Genomic DNA, 21,174 nt, shown 5'->3' with positions numbered 1-21,174 from the left:
CCTACATACTCTTGAGACCAAAAATGCATCAAATGTATTTTTTCAAGATAGACAATCCTCTCTTTGTAGCTATCAGAGCTGCCCATAAGCAGTCAGGCCTTGCACAATTGTGTATGGGCAACAACCCTTTTGCTAAATTGTACATCTAAGCTGTTTGGGAATTAGTTCATATGTTCTTCAAGAATCCCTGCATTCTATTTGAATCTTCCACAGATGCTTCCTTGCTTCTTTGTCCCCTCAGAAAACCTGTTAAAGAACAGCTCGTACATGCATAACGTTTTGGTTAACACTTCTTTGTAAAATGTATTGAACTACACATTTGACTCTTCAGAAAATCCTATGAAGAAAAAGAATTTGATGATCTTTAAAAGTAGATCTTTGCCAAGGTATGTGTTCAGTAGATTCACAAGCTACGGCCCCATCCTCTTTTTTTTTTTTCCCGAATAGTTTCATGTTGCCTTATCCTGGCTTCTGAAAGGAACTTAAAATTATGGCATTGAGTTAGGGCGCTCCTTATAAGGTTTCTGTGTTGGGTATAAATGGTTACAGCGAAATAAATATTTAATGTGCTTTAATATTAAACTGCTCATCTGACATTTTTGTTCTTTTATGTAATTTTCTAATCCAACATGTTTACACTTTTGCTTTAGTGGGAGAACCCGAAGCACGTAGCTGGCTGGAGCAGCATGTTGTTCTTCAATATTGGACACCCAAAGCTCCTAGATTCTCCCACAGTTTGCATTTACACTCCAATTTAACAGCTATATGGTAAGAAGTTTGTGTCACTTTGCTAAAATTACCATTGTGGAAACATACAGTTAAACGGCTGTCTGATGATAATGTCTGCTGTTTAAATGTAAGTGGGTGAAAATGTCAAAGTATAGCTTAAAACTAACAGCAGCACTTAGAACAGATGATAGGCACACATCCTCGCTCACGCTGACACAGAGTAATAAATATGATCCACAGGAAAACGAATCCATGCTGTGTAGATGTTAGGTAGTGTACAGTAGATAACTTCTCAATCCGTTAATCAGCGTTATTGTTTGTTGAACTCTATCTCCTCCGACATCTGTACATCACTGCTTATAACCTCACATACCACATCACTCATGACATGTTCTAGGACCTCATTGATAACATCAATTATGATGTCTTAAATGTCATCATTGATGACAACACTGTAAAGGGTGGGCCTGGCCAACAAATGGTGGGTGCCCTGGTGACCACCTGGGCACCCTCCACACTATGGTTGGGCTGCCACTTAGATAGCCTCAAGGCCCCCACGACCCCAGCCGGCTCCCCGCCTCCAGCAGTGCTTCCACCCTCTGGGATCTTCTAAAAATGCTGTTACATGCGGGCGTGCACAGTTATTTCATCTGTTTTCCTGTCCGTTTCAGTGCGGGCTGGGAAACAGAGATTTGAAAGAGTTTTGAAATTGCTCCCGCCAAGCGAGAGCAAACACAGGTTTCCCTGCTCGCGCCAGTGTAGGCATTGAAACTGCTATGTCTAAGGTGTAGGTGCCCCGGGCCATAGCATATGTGCCATCCCTGGAGGATAGTGTCTCCAGAGCCATTAATGGCTCAGGGAGGGGGGTCATGTAGCCCCCCCCTCCCCTATGTAGTTGCGACCGGACCTTGGGGGATGGGGTCACTGGTGCCGAAATCATCCCAGGGAGGGGGCTATATGCGGAGGAGGCAAGCGGTTTTCTTTTTTATATCCTCTGTGAATTTGTGGTCAAATTACAAAAAAATATATATTTTTGGCCCCAGGCCCAGGGGGTCAGGGAAGACTTACCCTGCCCCTTTGTGTTTTTTAAAACATTTTATGCCTTTTTTCTCAGCATGAGATCTGTTGGATCCACGGACCCTCCGCTTCTCTAGATACACATTTTTTTTAAGTACTCCAAAACTACTGTACAGAAATACACCAAATTACAAAAAGCAGTCTTTCTAGACCAAGATCTAGCTTTTAACGAAACTTGGTGTAATTCCGTTCTGCGGTTTGGGCTGTAGTCCTGTCTAAAATCCCTGTGGGAAATTGCATGGGGAGAACATGTTTTGGGACCTCTCCTTTTTTCTTGGCTCCCACTTGACGAGTCCCCTCGAAACTTTCGTGACACTAGCTAAAGTGAGTGCCAAACTAGTTTTGAAAATTTCGTGAAGATTCGTCAAACTGTGCCAAAGTTAATAGCAAAACCAAAAACGCTTTTCCTATGGAAACTAGGTCCTAACTATAACTACCTACTGATGTGTGTGTGTGTGTGTGTGTCTGTCTGTCTGTCTGACTGTCTGTGTCTGTCTGTCTCTGTCTGTCTGTCTGTCTGTCTGTCTGTCTGTCTGTCTGTCTGTCTGTCTGTCTGTCTGTCTGTCTGTGTGTGTGTCTGTGTTTTTTTTGTTTGAATAAAGCCTATGTGCTCTTTCTTGGGTTGAGTCTGCAAGATGTTTCATTAAAAAGCATTGATCACCAAGTTGCCAATGCCCATCGCCTAAGGTAGTATATCCATTTAGAATATTCTATAATTGCTTCTAGAGAAAAATAACATGATCTTAAGTTTCAGTTCTCAAATGAACAGATGCATGAGTGAAAGCATGTGAAATGTTGAAATTGAGTGTGTCCTTCAACAGCATCTAAACAGATTGGAGGCGCATATGTATAAAGCAAAAATCATACTTCAGGTGAAAAGATCCAAGCCCTGCTCTACTGTTAGGTGAGGGTCTTCTGCTAAGGTAGGTTGCACTCAAAAACATTTGCAGAACTATATTTTTTTATTTTAAAATTATATATATTACATGTTTGGAAGCTTTCCATTGCACAAAAGGCAGTGGTTTAAACACTCATATTTCTCAGCAAACTATGAAAGAAAGAAGATGTTATACTGTTCACTATGAAATTAGGTATTTTATCATCTTAATAACAGTCACTGCACACCTTTACCATCGTTGGGGCTACCAGGATTATGCGACATGGAGGACCAAATTATGTTGCATGGTCATCTAACAAATGCTGCGAAAATGTAAATTATCCTGTGCATTTTCTGGCATCCATTTTTGCTAGAAATATTATTGCGATCTCTGCAAATAATGTGCCAAATCATGTGGCAAGTGTGGTAAACATATCATTGCAGCTACATAATCACAAAAATCCTCTGGTCCTCACCATTGTTTACCAAGAGTGTATTCAGGAAACTTAAACTTAAAGATTTTAATCACAATCTGAGCCCACTATTAGCTTCTTTTTGAAGAAAATAGCTTATTCAAGGTACCTACCACCCAAAAAACATGTACAATGAAAATTAAATAAAGAGTAACATGCCTTGTGATTTATGATGTCACCAGAAATCCTCTGTGCCGATATTGGACTATATTACATGGTGACAATATTACCATGTTGCTTTGGTTGAACCAGCTTCCATAGCAAAGGCATTTTTTGGTTTTCTTAATAACCTTTGGTGATTTTTGTGCATAAAGGGTCAAGAAAAGGCCAGGTGAGGTAGGTAACTATTGTGATCTGTAATGAATCTGCATTTTAGCATATTAATTCTAGCGCAAGAATCTCCAGTTTCATGCAGATCCAAAGGAGGGGGGTAGCAAAGTTAATGGAGAGTGCAAAAAATGATAGATTTGTTAAGTTTTTCAGACTTGCACAGCACTTGGCAGACAACAGTTACTTGTGATATTTTGAGTTTCATGCAAACCCACTGGGGGGGGTACACTAGGAGGTGTGGTTAAAAAAAACATAAGAGGGGCGTGGCTTGGTGATCCAAGATGGGCATCGCACTCTGAGAGTGCTCCGGACCCCTCTGTAATCTGCCGTAATCCTGAACCTCCAGCATACATCACCCAGCGGAGGCACCCCTATCATTGGGGTGTCTACACCTATGGCAGTCCTGACCCCTTGAGCGGGCGCGCGCTGAAGTGACACAGGCGACATGCGGTCACTCGCAGAGCAGCTAAGGTTGTGACAAAATGGTGGCGGACTGACATGTGCGTGGAGAGCCTGCCGGGTGATGGCCATGGGGGTCCCGGTGACCGGCATCTTGTGGGCAGGACTCTGACCCCATGCCTGCTGAGAGTGGCCTCCGGGGCTGTCCGGCAGTCTGGTGTTCCGGCATATGCCGAACGGCCTGGAAGTGCAGAGCGACCTCCGTTGATACCCAAGGTGAGGAGGGGGCACCTGTGATCGGCAGCGTAGCCGCCGCACTGCTACCTGTGATGTCGGCTGGTCACGGGCTGCCTGCAGAGCGCTCTACCTACGATCAGCAGGACACCTTGTGGGGGTCTGGCGGCGCTGAGGCTTGAGGGTTGTGGCTTGGAATCAAGCGCCTTCTGAGAATCCGCATGTGATCTGCCTGCTAGTGGACCCCGCCTCCTGATCCGGAGGCAGACTACGCGGATTTTCTCTGGCCCGCGATTGGCAGGACCTCACACCCACCCACTGGGGCTGGCGGCAACTGGAGAAACTGGGCTTTTCGCGGGCCTTTATCCCTTGGCTTGGGAGGCCTGTCAAAGTGGTGTGATCCGTGAGGCCTCAGTGCAGCATCTGTACTAACCGAGGGCCCGGGGCTGCCCCATGAGTAATAACCAGCCTGAGAAGTACTGGCAGTTACCGCGAGGAGCGGATGCTGATCCATCCGCGGTCGACGACTTGCGCATCCGTCCATGAAGGAAACTTACCCCCTCTTTCGGCACCTGATCTGACATGTGAGTCTGGCTCTATTTCCCGGTGGGTGGGCTGGTGATGGTCGTGAGTATCTGTGAGGGCCGTTAACCCCAGGGTGCGCACTGCATACATGGAGATAGGATCCGCATTCGCTTGTGGCATGAGTTGTGGGACCCGGATCTGACCCGAGGGGTGGCCCGACTGGGACCGGAGGTCCAGTAAGAGTGGTTGTACCACTGCTTAGCCCGCGCTGAGTGGAGGAGGGCACTGTGACATTAAAGCTCATATACAGGTGACTACATTCTCCTGAAAATCACCGGTCGAGGGCCCGTGCACTCTTGCTTACTTTGCATTCTTTCCACTGCATGAGCACTGGGCCGCCTACACAAACAATTGGGTCTGAGCTTTGTGACTGTTTTCTCTGGCGCTCCGACCCTCGCCTGAGCTTATCTCGGGGTAGTGAGTCCATCTCGCTCGGCTGGGCCAGCCGGCGTTCCTGATGCCCCACAGGGGCATGTTCGGCGGGGTTGGGCCGATCCCCCTTTGGAAGTCCAGTCCACCATGGGGAAAGACAGAGGAGCGAAGGCCTGTCCGACCAAGATCTGAATGGAACAATACACACTCAATGGCCCCACCCAGGGCGAGACTGTGCCCTCCGCAGCCTGTCGCCCAGAAGGTGACCTAGCTACCATATTTCAGGCCATCAGGACATGTCAAGAGTCCATGGAGACCAAGATTGGAGAAGTGCATGTAGATATGGCCCTAATCCGCCAAGATCCACGCAATGCAACTGCCCGCGCCATTGCAGCGGAATCCCGCCGTTCAGAAGTTGAAGATGACGTCTCAACACTAAAAATGCAGGTGAAGCAACTTCTGTCCCACACATCTGACCTCCATAGACTGGTTGAAGATGCAGAAAATTGTTCACGCCTGAACAATCTCTGCCTGGTTGGCCTTCCTGAGGGCACAGAACCCACCCAAATTAACACCTTAATTGAAGACTGGATCAGATCTTGGATACCCCCATACGCCCGGTCTTTCTGGTTTGCTGTGTAGTGGGCCTAACGCTCCCTCGCACATAGACTACCGCCGGGAGCCCCACACCGGCCAATAATTACAAGGATCCTCAGTTTCAGAGACCGCAATGCCATCCTGCAAGAGGCCTGCTCTCTGTCAGAACTACTCCACAAGGGGGCCAAAATCATGATCTTCCCTAATTACACAAAGAAAGTGCAGGTCCAAAGAAGATCATGCACCCATGTAAAACAGAAACTGCATCCTCTCAATCTGCCATATAGACTCCACTTGACCGGCCCGCCTCAAAGTGATTTTCCCAAGCAAATCATACTTCTTTGATACGCCAGAGGCAGTGTGGACCTGAGCGCCTAAAGAGTGCCTAATCCGTCCGGAATAGGGTGCCCCTGTGGCTGATTCTCAGAAGCGGTCACGGGGGAGTGTACCTGCAGCCTCCTGTGGGTGGCGCAATGGGTCCCGTAGAAGGCACAACGCCCATGGAGCGGCATCCGCCTCGCCTGCTGGTTTCCCCTAAGAGAGAAGTAGATCGCCTAGACTGCGTGAGAACTCAAATGGATTGGACCTGACACCCGAAGCAGGTCCCAGTAACTCTCCAAAGCCTAGCTCTGATGACACTGACCTGTCACACAGCCCCCAAATCTGAGTCCAAGTACTGCCACCGTAAAGAGTTCGAACTGGAGGAACGCTAATCCTTAAACATTGGGGGCTCAACATGTAACCCTACAGTACGCTCCATAGCCAATTTGTTCACACCTTAAGCCTTTGTTTATTGGGCGACAGATGCTTCATTTGGGGAAGTATGGGGAGGGTTGTTGGTTTGGGTTTTTGATTGGGACTGTTCTCCCAGCTCTCATTTGTGTTAACGTGTTTTACTGCAACACTGTGCACCAAATCCAAGATCTTCCCCCAGGTGGCCCACGTAACTAACCCAAACGCACCCAGCTTACCCCAGGGCCCAACCACTTTATCAACTTTAGCTCTCCAGATCACTGGGCTCATGCACCACCACTCTGTTACAATGCCACGATCTTGCCGTGCGAGTGAATACCTGAGAGTCCTTTCATGGAATGTTAATGGCCTTTTAGATAAAATCAAACGAACAGAGATTTTAAAATGCGCACGTAGGGTTAACTCCGATGTCCTGCTACTGCAGGAGACACACCTGATGGGAAATCGATGCCCCTTTTTGGCGCATCAGGGATTCAACAGGGTACGGCACTCAGGGTTTGCTAGGGGTACTCTGGGGATGGCAATCCTCTTGCAGTGCTCTCTCCCCTTCACGCCGACCCAGGCAATTAATGACCCTCAGGGCCGTTTTGTCACCCTCACAGGTACCCTTGGGGACTCTACTGTCAACCTAATGTCGTTGTTTACCTCTCCGGCAAACCTACAGCCCGCTCTTCGGGCTGAAATGGAGGCATTATCCACCCTCCATCAGGGTCTGACTGTAATTGGGGGAGATTTTAATGCTGTCCCAGAACCTACCAGAGATGCCATGGGTGCACCATCTCCCCACAGAAAGCTAGGTGCCAAGTGTCTTTGGGATTGGGCCTCCAAACTGGGTCTTTGTGATGTCTGACACACCTGGTACCCTAGAACACTACAATACATGCACACCTCTGCTGCGCATCACATCCACTCCCGCATTGACCTTATCTTCATCCCTGCCCCAGACTATAGTGCTGTTTCTGAAATCCAAATCTTAGCGCGCGGAGTGTCAGACCACTCCCTGCTCCTCTTACAGGTGGGGGGCCCACGGTAGCTGTTCGACCTCTATGGGGACTAAATGCCTGGTTCCTTCAGGATCAAGATTACAGACCGGGAATTGGGGAAGAGTTGAACAACTATTTTCACACCAACGAGGGCACAGCGCAACTTCAGCGTATGCTCTGGGAGGCCGGCAAAGCCACGATCCGGGGATACGCCAAGGGGTTCCTCAAACACAGACGGCAAGTCCAAGATCGCCAGCTTTCTCAGCTCGAGGCAAGGGCCCTCTGTCTGGAAATGACTGTGGCCTTGGTGGAAGGGGAGGCAGAACGCTACAACTAGTACACGAAGAGATCAAAAATATCTCCTTCGAATCTGCCAAATTGATTTGGAGGTCCTCGGTGGCCCAGGTCTATGGTTGGGAGATAAAAATGGCAAATTGCTTCATTGACTCGCTACACATCCCCTGGCCAACCGGATAGTCCCCGAAATCTGTGATACACAGGGACAAGTCTCTCACACTCCTGCAGCAATTGCACAGACCTTCGCAAACTACTATACGGCGCTTTAATCAGCAGCACAACTCACATATGCAACATGGTAGCTCCCTTTTTCTACAGAATATTCCCCTTCCGTGGCTTTCAAAGACTGAAATTAAAGACCTGGGCGAGCCCATCACAGCTGAAGATATCCGCGAAGCAATCTCCTCACTCGCTTCTCGCAAGACCCTTGGCTCGGATGGGTTCCCCGCAGAGTACTACACATCATTCTGCGAAATCCTGATCCCACAACTCCAAGCCCTGTTTGACGAAGCTATAGTAAACAGCACCTTTTCCCCTGACATAGATGCATCCACTATGCTGGTCATTCCCAAGGTAGACCCTCCCCGACCTCATGCGCTCAATATCGTCCAATCTCACTGATTAACACTGAGATTAAAATCTATGCAACAATTCTTGCCACCTGTATGAAACTGGTGCTCCCACCCTCATACACCCGACCAATGCGTCTTCTTGCCGCACCGCAGCACACAACACTGTCTGAGACGCCTACATGTTGCCCTCGCCCACCGTAGCCTCCTCTCGCCATACATAGCCCTAGTGCTGCTTGACTTCGAAAAGGCCTTCGACATGGTTGACTGGCACTATCTGTGGAGTGATGAGAGGGCAGGCTTTGGTCCCCATTACTGGAAAATGGTGTGAGTCCTTTACTCTAACCCATCAGCCAGGGTCCTCATAAACTGAGTATTATCAAAAGCATTCCCTGTCGAGAGGGAAACCCAAAATGGGTGTCCACATTCCCCTCTCCTATTCGCCCTTGCAATTGAGCCTCTGGTTTGTCTTATCCGGACTGATGACCGGATAAAGGGATGGCACTGGCATGGCTCCTACGAGGACCTGATTGCCCTATATGCAGACGACGTCCTGCTCTATCTGGCTGACCAGGCCCGGTCCGGACCAAGGTGCCTTCAGATCTTTCAGTCTATCGAGAGAGTGTCGGGCTTACGCCTCAACCTGGCCAAATCCACTGTGGTGCCCCTCCATGCTTCAAAAGAATGTGTGGGTTGGCAACTAGCCATCCCCCCTACAAAGGCTCTTGTTCAAATACCTCGGTATCTGGGTAGCGCTTCTTCCGGAGCTAACCTGGTCCCTCAATGTCAACCCACTCTTCAAACATATAGAGGACGTCATTCGTTGATGGCAAACACTTCCACTTAACCCCCTCGGTAGGGTTGCTCTCTTCAAAAGGATGGTTCTGCACCGTCTCTTGTATGTTATTCAAAATTTCCCACTCCACCTTCCTCGCAGTTGGTTCTGTGATGTGGATGGGGTCAACATGACTTTCCTTTGGGGTTGATTGAGATTGTGCACTGCAAACGGGCCACATATGAAGGGGGTATGGGGATGACAAACCCCTTCTTGTACTATTTGGCCACCCGCCTTCTGGTGATCCATGAATGGTTTAATAGTGGTTGGTCGGATTACCGACTGCAACTGTAGAGCCTTTGGTTCTCTCAGGTCCAGGCCTTGCTTTATGGGGCCCCAATTCCTCATTCTTTACCAGCAGTTAACCGTAAGACTCTCCTGGCATGGCGCTCCTTGCTGCGACACATTCCCTTGGACACTAAAATCACACTACAAACACCTCTGTGGCACGGCACTTAATTGCTGTAGGTCGGGACACTAGCGGGATTCCAGAAATGAGATTTGATGGGCATAACTTGCTTGGGAGATGTATGGAGGGGAGAGCATTTGTCCTCCTTTCGAGACCTGCACCAAACATACTCCTTACACTCTACTCAATTCTTCAAGTACCTCCAACTGCGACACGCCCTAGCCCTCCACATTCCTAACCACACGGCAATCCCCAAATTGAGTCCGCTGGAGGCCAAACTTGTGATGGGGAATTTGGGGAAGGGGGGAATATCCCAAATTTACCGATCCCTGATAAACAATACCCATCCTCATTAAAACCTCTCCGGGCCCGTTGGGACCGATGGATAGGCCCTCTGGAGGAGGAGTTCTGGGGGGATGCTTTGATGGCCCCTAGGATGCTCATTATATCGGCCAGGCTCCGCCTCATCCAAATCTACTATCTTCACTGTGCATATCTTACCCCGGTGCTGCTGCACAAAGCGGGATTCCTCCCAACCCCACAATATCCTCACTGTGGGATGGAGCCAGACGATTTTTATCATATGGTCTGGTCCTGAACCAGCTTCTCTAAATGTTGGGCATCGATTGTGTCTGAACTGAGTGATATACCGGGGTGGGGGGGGTCCCTCTTAGTCCTCTTGCCCTTCTTCTGGGGGTGAAGGTGGGAAAGGATAGCTCCCATGCTGATAAATTGTTTCTAGGAACCGCCATTTTGATAGCCAAAAGAGACATTGCAGTGGCCTGGAAGGACTCGGCATCTCCCTCTACGAAAAACGGCGTGGGGTGTGGACGGGTGCGCCATCCAGGAAAAAGCTGTATAAGAAGCAAGAGGTTGTCTGGCTAAGCCTGCGCGTGTATGGGGCAAGTGGACGGGATCGCTGGGTTACCTATCCACAACAATGCTGGGATCGTCTAAACCTGTAAACGCATTGACATGTTTTATATGTCACACTGATCCAATGTTCACGTTGTTGCTCAAAATACCAATAAAATTGTTTTTCAAAATAAATTATATATAAAAAGCAGCAGTTCTTGTTTAAACCTCTATCTTCCCACTGTATTATTCCTTTCAAAACTAATTGCCTCATTGACCACGGCGGTCCCGCCAAGCATATTGCGGCCTCTAGACCGCCTCGCCACTGCCAGGGATCTCTAGTGCAATGGCGGTTTGCCTGCACCGCCACCGTGGCTACGGTGGTCCATAGGACCGCCATAGTCCTAATCAGGGCCTAAGTTAATTATATTGTTTTCATACTTTATATTCAGAGCAGCTGTTTTGGGCTTTTGTTCCTTTTGCCTGTGGAGTAACCTTAATTTCACTCTGGAGGCAAAAGAAACAATTAGCAAAGCCAGTGTTTCAGCCCGTGGCAAGCCTACACTTTTAAAATATATATTTTTAGACTATGCAATAGTTATTAAAAGTGTAGAACTAATAAAATGTAAAAATGCTACTCTCTAAATGTGATGCGTATATGTTAGCCAAAAAATAGTAAATCTTACCCATCCCAAAAATAAACCTAAAAGCATGAAACGAAAGCATACATAAAAGCATTGACTGGCCTACCAGTAGTGGTACTGAAGTGGATTGCCTTTTAGGCAGTAGACAAAAAAACATACAGGCAATACAATTTGAGAGACTCAGATGACTTAGTGGCCTGACCCATTGTCCCATGCTGTATACTGTAATAGACGCATGAAAAATGTGAAAGACACCTGAACAGATAAGTGGATGAAGCTGTCTGACCAGAAGCCTGTATGTGTGTGTCTGTCATATAAAACGGATGGTGAACATTATGACATGTGAATTACAGCGAGATAGAGCCTAGCTAATTCAGGTGTATTACCATAGCAAGAACAACAAAAGGGCCCGTGGGTCTAAGGAGATCTACCTACCGATGAAACCTAGAAAACGGTTTGCATACCCCAGTAGAGGATCCTATCTACAAGGACCAAGTCCCATCACCCACCGAGGTGGCATGCTTCATCATCTGGGACCTCCCGTTAACCACACCTGGTGTGGTTAAAGAGCTACTACTCCTTTAGTTACTTAAAAAAGGAGGAGCTCAGGGATGTTTTTAACTATCCAACACGGGGGGAATCACTCCCAAAATGGAAGGAAGCTGCCTGTGGTGTAGTGAAATGAAGTGCAGTGTGTGAAAAATGTGAATTTAAAATTGATTACCACGGGAAAACTGCTTTATTAAATATCCAGTGATATCAACAATAAAAAGACGCAGAAATAATAGAGTAAAGCGTGTGCACCAAACAATACGGAACACGTACTCTAAGTGTAGGTCTACATGTTTCAGCCAACTAGCGTCTCAGAGAGATGACCGTGGCTTTCTTCAGGACCATAATGATACACTACTGCAATGTGATAAAGTGTGGAAGGGAATAAAAAAGGAACGATACATCCAACAGTGGTACCTGCTTATCATTGGATCTACGGCACCATCTGGGAGTGTTCAGGTCACATCCAGGAAGGAGGCCCGGGGTAGCGACGGACAGAGCGTTGCCTCACGCCCTGAGTTGTGACCAGGAGTGTGGGACGTTCCCCGATCTCTTGACGGGTGACCTGAACACTCCCAGATGGTGCCGTAGATCCAATGATAAGCAGGTACCACTGTTGGATGTATCGTTCCTTTTTTATTCCCTTCCACACTTTATCACATTGCAGTAGTGTATCATTATGGTCCTGAAGAAAGCCACGGTCATCTCTCTGAGACGCTAGTTGGCTGAAACATGTAGACCTACACTTAGAGTACGTGTTCCGTATTGTTTGGTGCACACGCTTTACTCTATTATTTCTGCGTCTTTTTATTGTTGATATCACTGGATATTTAATAAAGCAGTTTTCCCGTGGTAATCAATTTTAAATTCACATTTTTCACACACTGCACTTCATTTCACTACACCACAGGCAGCTTCCTTCCATTTTGGGAGTGATTCCCCCCGTGTTGGATAGTTAAAAACATCCCTGAGCTCCTCCTTTTTTAAGTAACTAAAGGAGTAGTAGCTCTTTAACCACACCAGGTGTGGTTAACGGGAGGTCCCAGATGATGAAGCATGCCACCTCGGTGGGTGATGGGACTTGGTCCTTGTAGATAGGATCCTCTACTGGGGTATGCAAACTGTTTTCTAGGTTTCATCGGTAGGTAGATCTCCTTAGACCCACGGGCCCTTTTGTTGTTCTAGTTCTGGTATTTGGGGATTTGCCCGTGCTGGTCTTTAAACTCCCTTGGACCCTCCATCCATTTTGTATTTACCGGTATTACCATAGCACACTTTTGTTGAAACAAACAAGTTTTAATTCCTTGTGTTACACAGTCAAAGCCAAAGCAAGTTAGAAGAAGAGCAGAAGGGGTTCCAGATTGTTGGAGCTCCAATTGAGGAGGCTTGATCAGAGGCCTGTTATAACATGCCAGGTTCTTGCTACAGCTTGTACGAGAGCATCCTGCAATGCACACTTTAGCAGTGAGATATGCTGACTTATTTTGTTCCCATATGTTGAAAGGCTGAACACCCACTTACCTGTTCTGCTGCAGGTAAATATTTATGATGCCAACGGTTTTCCAGTTCTATAACACTCACTGTGCCCGATTGCTTTCTCCCTGCCAATTCCCTCAGAATACACTTTCATACAGCTGAGCGGGCTGAGGAGTATGCACAAATAAATAAATACAGCACACAGCTGGAGAGGCCATACTTTCGTGTTCTCCTATGAACCACTGGCTTGTAGCCATCCCAACAACTATGCAATCGATGCCTATTTTCTGCAGGTGGTTGGCACCAAGTTTCATTTTTGGTGCTGTAACTTCTATTACTTTGTGACTTTTACCCAGAGAAGGGCAGAGAGAGAGAGAGAAAGAGGCAGAAGCAGAAAATGTAATTTGGAAGAGGAAGATTGGGAAACTGTTAGAGTGAGATGGCTGCCATGAAATTGACCCTGCAAGAGTGAGATGAAGATAAAGGAATGTTAGGGTGGTGGACGTAGGTGGCGTGAAAAGTATTCAAGTCAGGCTGCATTGTTATTTGGTGACCCCAACATTCAGCAGCACAAGAGGCAAAATCTGAAGGAAGCCAGTAAGTCGTCTTATTAAGTGTGAAGTTTTTAATTGTGTTTTATTTATTATGGTATGTAATAGAAATTAAACATTTAAAGTAAAAAATATAAATAGTAAAACATAGACTTAAAGTAGAGAGAGGCCCACCAGCCCTAACACTAAAATGCGCTACTTCTTTGGCAGATTATGTGATTATGCAAATGCTGTTACTAAGAGTGTAAGCGAGTTGATAGCTAAAATAGGCTGATCCACTCCTCCATGCTATACATAGTGGTGGGTGTAAGCGAAATAGGAATGTCAATTTAACAGGCCAAAGGATGAAGAGAGCTGACCCAAAGCCCCTACACATATGCATGAATTTGTTACTTACTTTTTTAAAAATACATTTAGATGGCAAGACCACTAAAGCTGTCTCTAGTCCAGACATAAAAATGGGGAAGATTGCAGTTTCACTTTTCAGATGACATTTTCACTCACTTCCATTAATTGCAGGAACCCAGTTATTTCAACCAACAAGGATCTGCAACTTGGGCCTTAAATTCTCATGTAGTACATTTGGTTTTCAAGGGACAACTTGCTTGAATATCTCTTGATAATTATTTCTTTCAGGGTTTAGAAAATGGTTTATACACGGGCCTTAAAATGGTGTGAATGGTTATACATGCTGGTCAAAGTAGTTGTGGTATCGACTCTGGCACTATTACTTTACCTTCAATTTCTAAGTGACCCTGGCAGAGTAGCCAAATGGAATGTTGCCCTTGAAACAGTTTGCACAGTTCCCTCGTTGGAGGCTTCCAGCGACTGACAGAGTTGTGTCTGAAGCAATGGCTTTTTTGGGATAAGATTATTTCTTTTTAATTTCGACTATGCGTGTGCTTTTGATGAGCTACGACTCAAAAGTGATAATGTTAGTCATGACCACCATCGTAAACGACCATCTTCAAGGACTGCACGGTGCTGGAAAGAGGAGTAGCCCCCTGATAGCTATGCCTGGGCTCAAAAGATTCTTAACGTCTTCCATTTTGAGTAAGTATCGGTGCAAGTTTATAAATCACAGCGCTTTATAAAGATTTGGGGTAGGTTTAATGTTGACAACTTTGTTGCTGATTGAACACTACCACAAGGTACTATCATAAAGTGATTGATTCTATAAGGTTCAGCGTAGAATAATGTGTCTGACTGGCTTACGGTTTTATAACATTTAGCTCTATTTTTCTTTCTTTTTTGCTGTTACCTGTAGGCTGTGTGTTTAGGTGACAAAAGATAAGATGGGCCTACATTTTGGTATTCAATTATCATACACGTATGAGATGGAAGTTCCTATTCATAATAACAAATTGTGTCCTTGACCTAATCATTTTCCATAGGTCTCCGCTTTTCTTTACACGTCAAAATGTTTTAATGAGTTATTCTTACATGGAAACATCACGCTTTCTTGAATTTTTTGACTACCAATGCAAGCTTTGAGTAATAAGTTACTTGAATTTTTTTTTTTTTTCTCGATAGGGACCATCATTTGTGCACCAGTGATCCTCAATATAATCCTGACGACAGGACCTTTGTCACTGAAACACAAGTAATCAGGGAATCCCTGTGGTAAGTAGTGACAGTTCCAGGACTTAGCCGAAGCATGTTACACATTGTGTTTTAGGGGATATTTAAATTGCTTCTAGAAAAATCACTTGTTTTCTGCCTAGTGTGGATTCTTCAAAAAGTAAAATGTATCTGGTCTTGCAATATGTCCTTTATTCCTGTTTCCAAAAACACATTCCAGAATTTAATTTGAGGGGCAACATCTGATACAGAAATTAACTTCTGCTTTGACATGTCAGGTGTCTGATATGATATTGGTTGCTCTTGTGTCCTAGTCACTTCAGAAAAAGTAAACTGTAATTCTGCATCGCAGCATTGTGATTGATACTCATAAACGCAGAACTAATTCCCTGCTGTGTACATGGACCCCGGAACACCTTTTTTCTGTAGTTTTTTCCATAGAAAGCATCTTTGAGTGTACTAATCCAGGCGATCATGTTCAGATCTGTGAAATGGAAGCCTAACAGAGGCTTAATCTTTCCCTGAAAGTTTCAAATCATTCTCCAAAGTAAAGTCCTACAACTGCATTCCAGCATCAAAATTCAAACCAGTTTCAGCAGAGGGCATGAATGTAAAAATGCAGACTGATATGCCTACATTGACAACTGAGATAAACAAAAGGAGTCTGTCCCCTTAGAACCTGGGAGGCGCCCCTTTCCAGAGTGCATTGTAGCAGCAGTTGCCACCCAGAGCCAGTTCATTTATTGTGCTCATGAGAGAAGGATCTCAGAACACCTGTTGATTTATTATAATAACTTACCTTTTCAAGTCCAAAAATATTTTTCCCTTATTCACTCAATGTCATTGATCATCTGCTGTTGAGTGTAAAAACATTTCGTAGTGCCTAACGTACTTTTTTAGTCAGAGTGATATCCCTTTTCTCTATCTCCATGTCGTGATCTTTTTCTGTGGAAGCATATCTATTCCTATGTAATTTTGAGGGCTTTTCTATTATTGTTGTAGCACTTAACCTCTCTAGTCTCGTTTATGCTTTTTACTTTTTTTTATGGTGAGGGGGTTTGTTTTTAGAAGGTGTATAGCTGTATGTGATAATTCCCTGGCTAGTTACTCCAAATATTTCAAGATCGTGAGTGTTTCTTGAGATCAACTTGCTTTGATAGGTTGATATAGCTCAAGAAGGAGCCGAAACCTTAATGAGAGAACTGCTTGGCAGTATAGGATAGACAGTTCACCTGAGTAGTAGGGTCAGTAATGATAAGGATATGGCAAGTGTCTGTCTAGAGTGCTGTGGTGGGAATGTGACCATGAGCGATCGTCTGTTGCTAAAATTAATTCAAGCATTCGGTCATCACCTTGGTATTGTTTTCCAGCTTATGCACTAAGTGCGACAGGTATGCTCGGACGTGGGTCCTCTGCTCACTGTGCCATAGAACTTAACGTGCGCCTAACTGACCAGCCCAAATAGGCCACAACCAGAATGTGGTTACCTATGTTCTGATCTGGTGGATGCCTCACTTGACAATTGAGAATGGGATTTTCCGGTGAGAAGCAGGGTCAGTACTGATAAGAATAGAGCTGACCTTCTTCTAGTGACATGGAGGGAAAAAAACTGTGGACTGGAATGTGACCTGAGCGATCTCCAGTGGCTGAGATTAATGTAAACATTCCATCCATTATCTGACTGTTTTTTCGGCTGAATTTGTGTATCTGGTATGGATATCCTCCTGAATGCCACAATTTTACCTACCTGTACTGAATAAGACTGACAGTGTTCTAAGTTTGGAATTCACAAATAAATCCTGAATTTTCTTATGAATGCTTTTTTCATCATACTACAGCATTGGAAACTTGGTTTAGAATGAATCCAATGATATAGATCTCTATTTTAAGGTTTCCTCTGCTTCAGGCATCCAATGCTGCAAACACTGTTTGCACGACATCGAGGTCTGGATGTCCAGTACCTACTTGAAGCTCAATCCAAGCAAGTTCGAATTACTTTTATTTGCCAAGAACAGCAAACAAGATACAGTACAAACCTGGTTCAATGACATGAACCTTGATGTTTTCGAACCCCAACTCTCACTAAATTCCAAATCACTTAGATTCTCCCTGGACACCAATCTCTTCCTCAAGGAACACTTTGCCAAAAAAAACTAAGATAGCCTGGTCCAGCTCTCTCTTCTAAAGAAAGGCAATCTATTTCTTCCAAAAAGAGACTTACATTTTTTAGTTCAAGCTCTTTTTCACTTGCATTTGGATTGTGACAATGCTCTACTCTATGGCCTCTCAGACTCCACACTGACACCCCTTAGGGGCTACATAAACGCTGCAGCTCGTCTTATCTACAGCCTGAAGAAGTATCATCACATCACCCCCACCCTGATGGAACTCCATTGGTTCTCTTTACAGCCCACACCGTCTTCAAAACTAGCCGCATAGTTTACAAAGTCATCTCAACCAGCACCCCAGCGTATCTTGCAGACAAGCTCACCCATCTCAACCAGCACCCCAGCTTATCTTGCAGACAAGCTCACCATCCCTGGTCATTCTCGGTGCACCCGCAGCCAGGACATCTTCAGACTAAGGACCTGATTACGAGCTAAGGCGTTATGTATCGCACCTGATAAATAACGATATCACTGGATTTATTGTTTAGCAGGTGTGATAAATAAAACCTATTTGAGTCTGTGTGGAAGAACATGTGGATTTTGGTGTTTAACGCCCCAAAATCTGAATGATACGGTAAATACCATATGTTTTCCTCTGTTGAATTTCAGCACATTTGACCTAACAAAATTTAACGAAGGTTGAGTTAATTAACGCATGCTATAATTATCAGCTGTGTTAAATACCTTCAAACTCGTAATTGCTAATATTACGAGGAAATTGTATTCTGGCCCTGAGAAGTGTAAAAAAGAAAAAACACAACAGGCATTTTCCATCGGTACACCCAAGATCTGGAACAACATCTCAGTATCCATCAGGGCCACCCTAACTCTTCTCCAATTTAGGAAAGAGTTGAAGACTCACCTTTTAAAAGAACACTTCATTACAATGTATTTACCGCCTCCAACTCCACTTTCTCTCCTATTACTTACTGACTTTAAGCTTGCCTCTGACCATGTACAGAACTCCTCTGCCTTTTGGTTAGGTTTGTGCTGTTTAAATACAATATACATACATCTGTGTAATGATATGCAAGGAGGTCCTTTAATGTAACCTTCCAGGTATCAGTATTCAACAACAACCTGCAGAAAGACACCAAAGCACTAACAAAAGCCCGGGAGATCTGAGAGCTGTTCTTGTTGAACAGCTCGAAATATGATGGATATGCACGTCAGCAAGGAGGAGAGCCAGAGCAACCAGCCTGAAATTTTGAGTGATATTTAAGCCACTTATGGGCATTTATAAACAAAGGAATTAGTTAAAATCACCCCAGTGCTATCTTTTTCAATAATTTTCAATAATAAATAGTAATGATAATAAAGGGGAACTTGTAATGCGCACAGCTACCCTGAGGGGGTCTCCTGGCGCAGGATAGAGGCAGCTGATGGAGACCGCAGCGGGCAGCTAGAAACGTAAGGTCTTCAGATTCTTACGGAAGGTAAGCAAGGAGTGACAGTTCCTAGGAGAGGCTGGGAGAGAGTTCTACATTTTTGGGCCCAGGTAAGCGAACTGGCATCCCTTCATGCGGGCAAGATGAAACCTGGGCGTGGCGAACAGCAATACGTTTGCATGCTATAAAACCATTCTTTAAGAAAATGTTTTTTAAATTAAAAATCATTTGCCATTTGCTACTATGATTCCATAAATGGTACTCACCAAGCGCATCCTTAGGCAAACAGTCTGCTTAAAGGCCCATCATCTACTGGCTAAGACAACCTGGAAGCATGCTGTACTCACTGAATTTATGATTGCTAAAATCCATCCTATTCTCAGTGCTTTTGATTACCTGTTTATAATATTCAAACGGTTAAGTTCCATTTTTTCTTTCCTCCACACTGTGCCACCCCTATCCTGTAGGACCCTGTTCTCCTTTTGCACTCTGGCTTGTGTATGTTGATCACAGGCTGGTTATATTGGTCCACACAGACCAAGAGGCTGCAGTCGCACTGTCAACGGCAGTGAGGGGAGAAAAGGGAGAGTAGGAGAAAACTGCAGCTCCTTTGGTCAGGCTCTGAAGCTACATTCAGAGTGCTTCCTGGAGCTTGCAACCAGTTTGCCAACTGAACCATGATAGGGAGAAGGCATAGCAGTTCTAGTAAGGTTAATAAAGCTGTGAAAACTCAATACACCAGCACAACCCTCACCACCACAGAGATGGGGTTGCAAAAAGTCTATATTGTGATACTGTGGATCACTCAAAAAGTAACACTCTCTACAAAACACAAGAATACTTTCCTGTTACAGGCAGGTTTTAATAGAGCAAAAACACAGAGCTGGTATTGACTGCGTTACACTGGATAATCTGCATTGGAGGCTCCCAAATGAAATGTTTCTGTCTCATGATGAAATATCTGTATTTTAAGGAACTGACAATCTGGTGTCTAGGACAAAATGTTTGCCTTTCAGAATTATATTTGAAGCTTTATTTAATCTGTCTGCTCGCTGATCCTGTATGCTCTGTGTAATTGTGAAGTAGCGTTGCCCTCTGTGCATGTAGAATTTGGCTAGATCTGCTGTACGCAGTACGTGATTATCAGATTTGTAGACTTTTCATTTTTCCACTGTGTCCTTTCCAAGTAGATTCATGACATATGAACTATGACCAATACATACAGATTTTTTTATTTTTGGTGGAGAATTATCCTAGAAATCCACTGTTTTCTACCACTTTTTTATATTTGTTATGCGAATGGGAAGCGCCAATAACCCCAGAGGAGGAAAAGACTTGTGTAGCTCACCACGAAATTACTGAAGAAGTTCATTCCTCTCCCTTCAGAAATTCGTGATTTTTAAAACCTGTTTTTAAAAATTGTGCTGGACAATTCGCTTTTTTTTTTATAACAGTTTATTGAATTTCCATGGTACAGTCTGGGCCGTAGCCCTGCATATACATATCTGAGCCAAAAATGATTCGGATGTACCAAAACATGTGTACATTATTAACTGCAAAACTTGCATATATAATAACAAAAACATGGTGCTGACAGTTCAGGTCCCATATACCTCAAAGTCCAACTGAGTACATGTACAGACAATGATGTAGTGTGATGTACGTTGTATTGTGGTCAGGGGTGCGCGGAAAGAATCTCTTATCAGGGGGTCTGAGAGGGAAGGAGAGTTAAGTCTATAGCCCGATATGTTGCCCATCAGGACCATATTTTCCTGTGTTTCCGGGGGCATCCTCGTGCTTGGAACACAGCAATCTCTGCACCCAAGCATCTGTCTAGGTCTTTTCTCTACCTCCCTAATGTTGGGCGGAGATGCCTCATTCCATAACTAGGCGATATCGCGCTTAGCAATAGTGAGGGCCAGGAAGAGTAGGTGCTGTTTATACCGGTTTCCCCCATCCCGTTAGTGCTATGTAGTAGGAATAACTTGAACTTGGGTCGAATGGGAGATCCCAGGATAAAACCCTGCCCTGACAGGTTGAGTCTTTGCGCCAAAAGGGCTTTAGTGCTGTGCAGCTCCAGACCGTATATGTATAAATGTTCCCTCTTCCCTTTAGCAACGCAAACATTGGAGGGATCGGATGACCCCCATCTTCCAGAGATGGGATCGGGTATAGTATACACGGTGTATGTATTTATATTGAATAAGGCGATATCGAGAAGACCTAGCCGCTCCCCGGGGGCTAGCTAAGGCTTCAGCCCAATCGTCATCAGTTAAATCCGGTATGTCGTCCTGCCACGCCCTTCTAGTCTTATGTAATGTTGTTCTGGTGTGTGTCGTTAAAGTCTGATAGATCTGGCGGATTTTATGTGGACCCAGTTCTCCCATTAGGAGGTGGCCCTCAAGGGGGTGGAACTCCGGCAGGGTGTCCAAGGAGAGAA

At 45.1% G+C, this 21,174-nt stretch overlaps 1 protein-coding gene across 1 annotated transcript in view; it reads left to right on the top strand.

The window, feature by feature from the left end:
* Nucleotides 1-21,174, top strand: part of TUBGCP5 (tubulin gamma complex component 5) — a 394,755-nt gene that overhangs the window by 102,039 nt on the left and 271,542 nt on the right. Inside the window, exons 7-8 of the mRNA XM_085622861.1 lie at nucleotides 651-768; nucleotides 15,131-15,220. Coding sequence (XP_085478987.1) covers nucleotides 651-768; nucleotides 15,131-15,220 — 208 coding nt within the window. The remainder of the gene's footprint in view (nucleotides 1-650; nucleotides 769-15,130; nucleotides 15,221-21,174) is intronic.

This window comes from Triturus cristatus, chromosome 8 (genome assembly GCF_964204655.1).
Source record: "Triturus cristatus chromosome 8, aTriCri1.1, whole genome shotgun sequence".
Classification (NCBI taxonomy): domain Eukaryota; kingdom Metazoa; phylum Chordata; class Amphibia; order Caudata; family Salamandridae; genus Triturus; species Triturus cristatus.
This window is presented reverse-complemented; position numbering and strand designations above follow the sequence as displayed.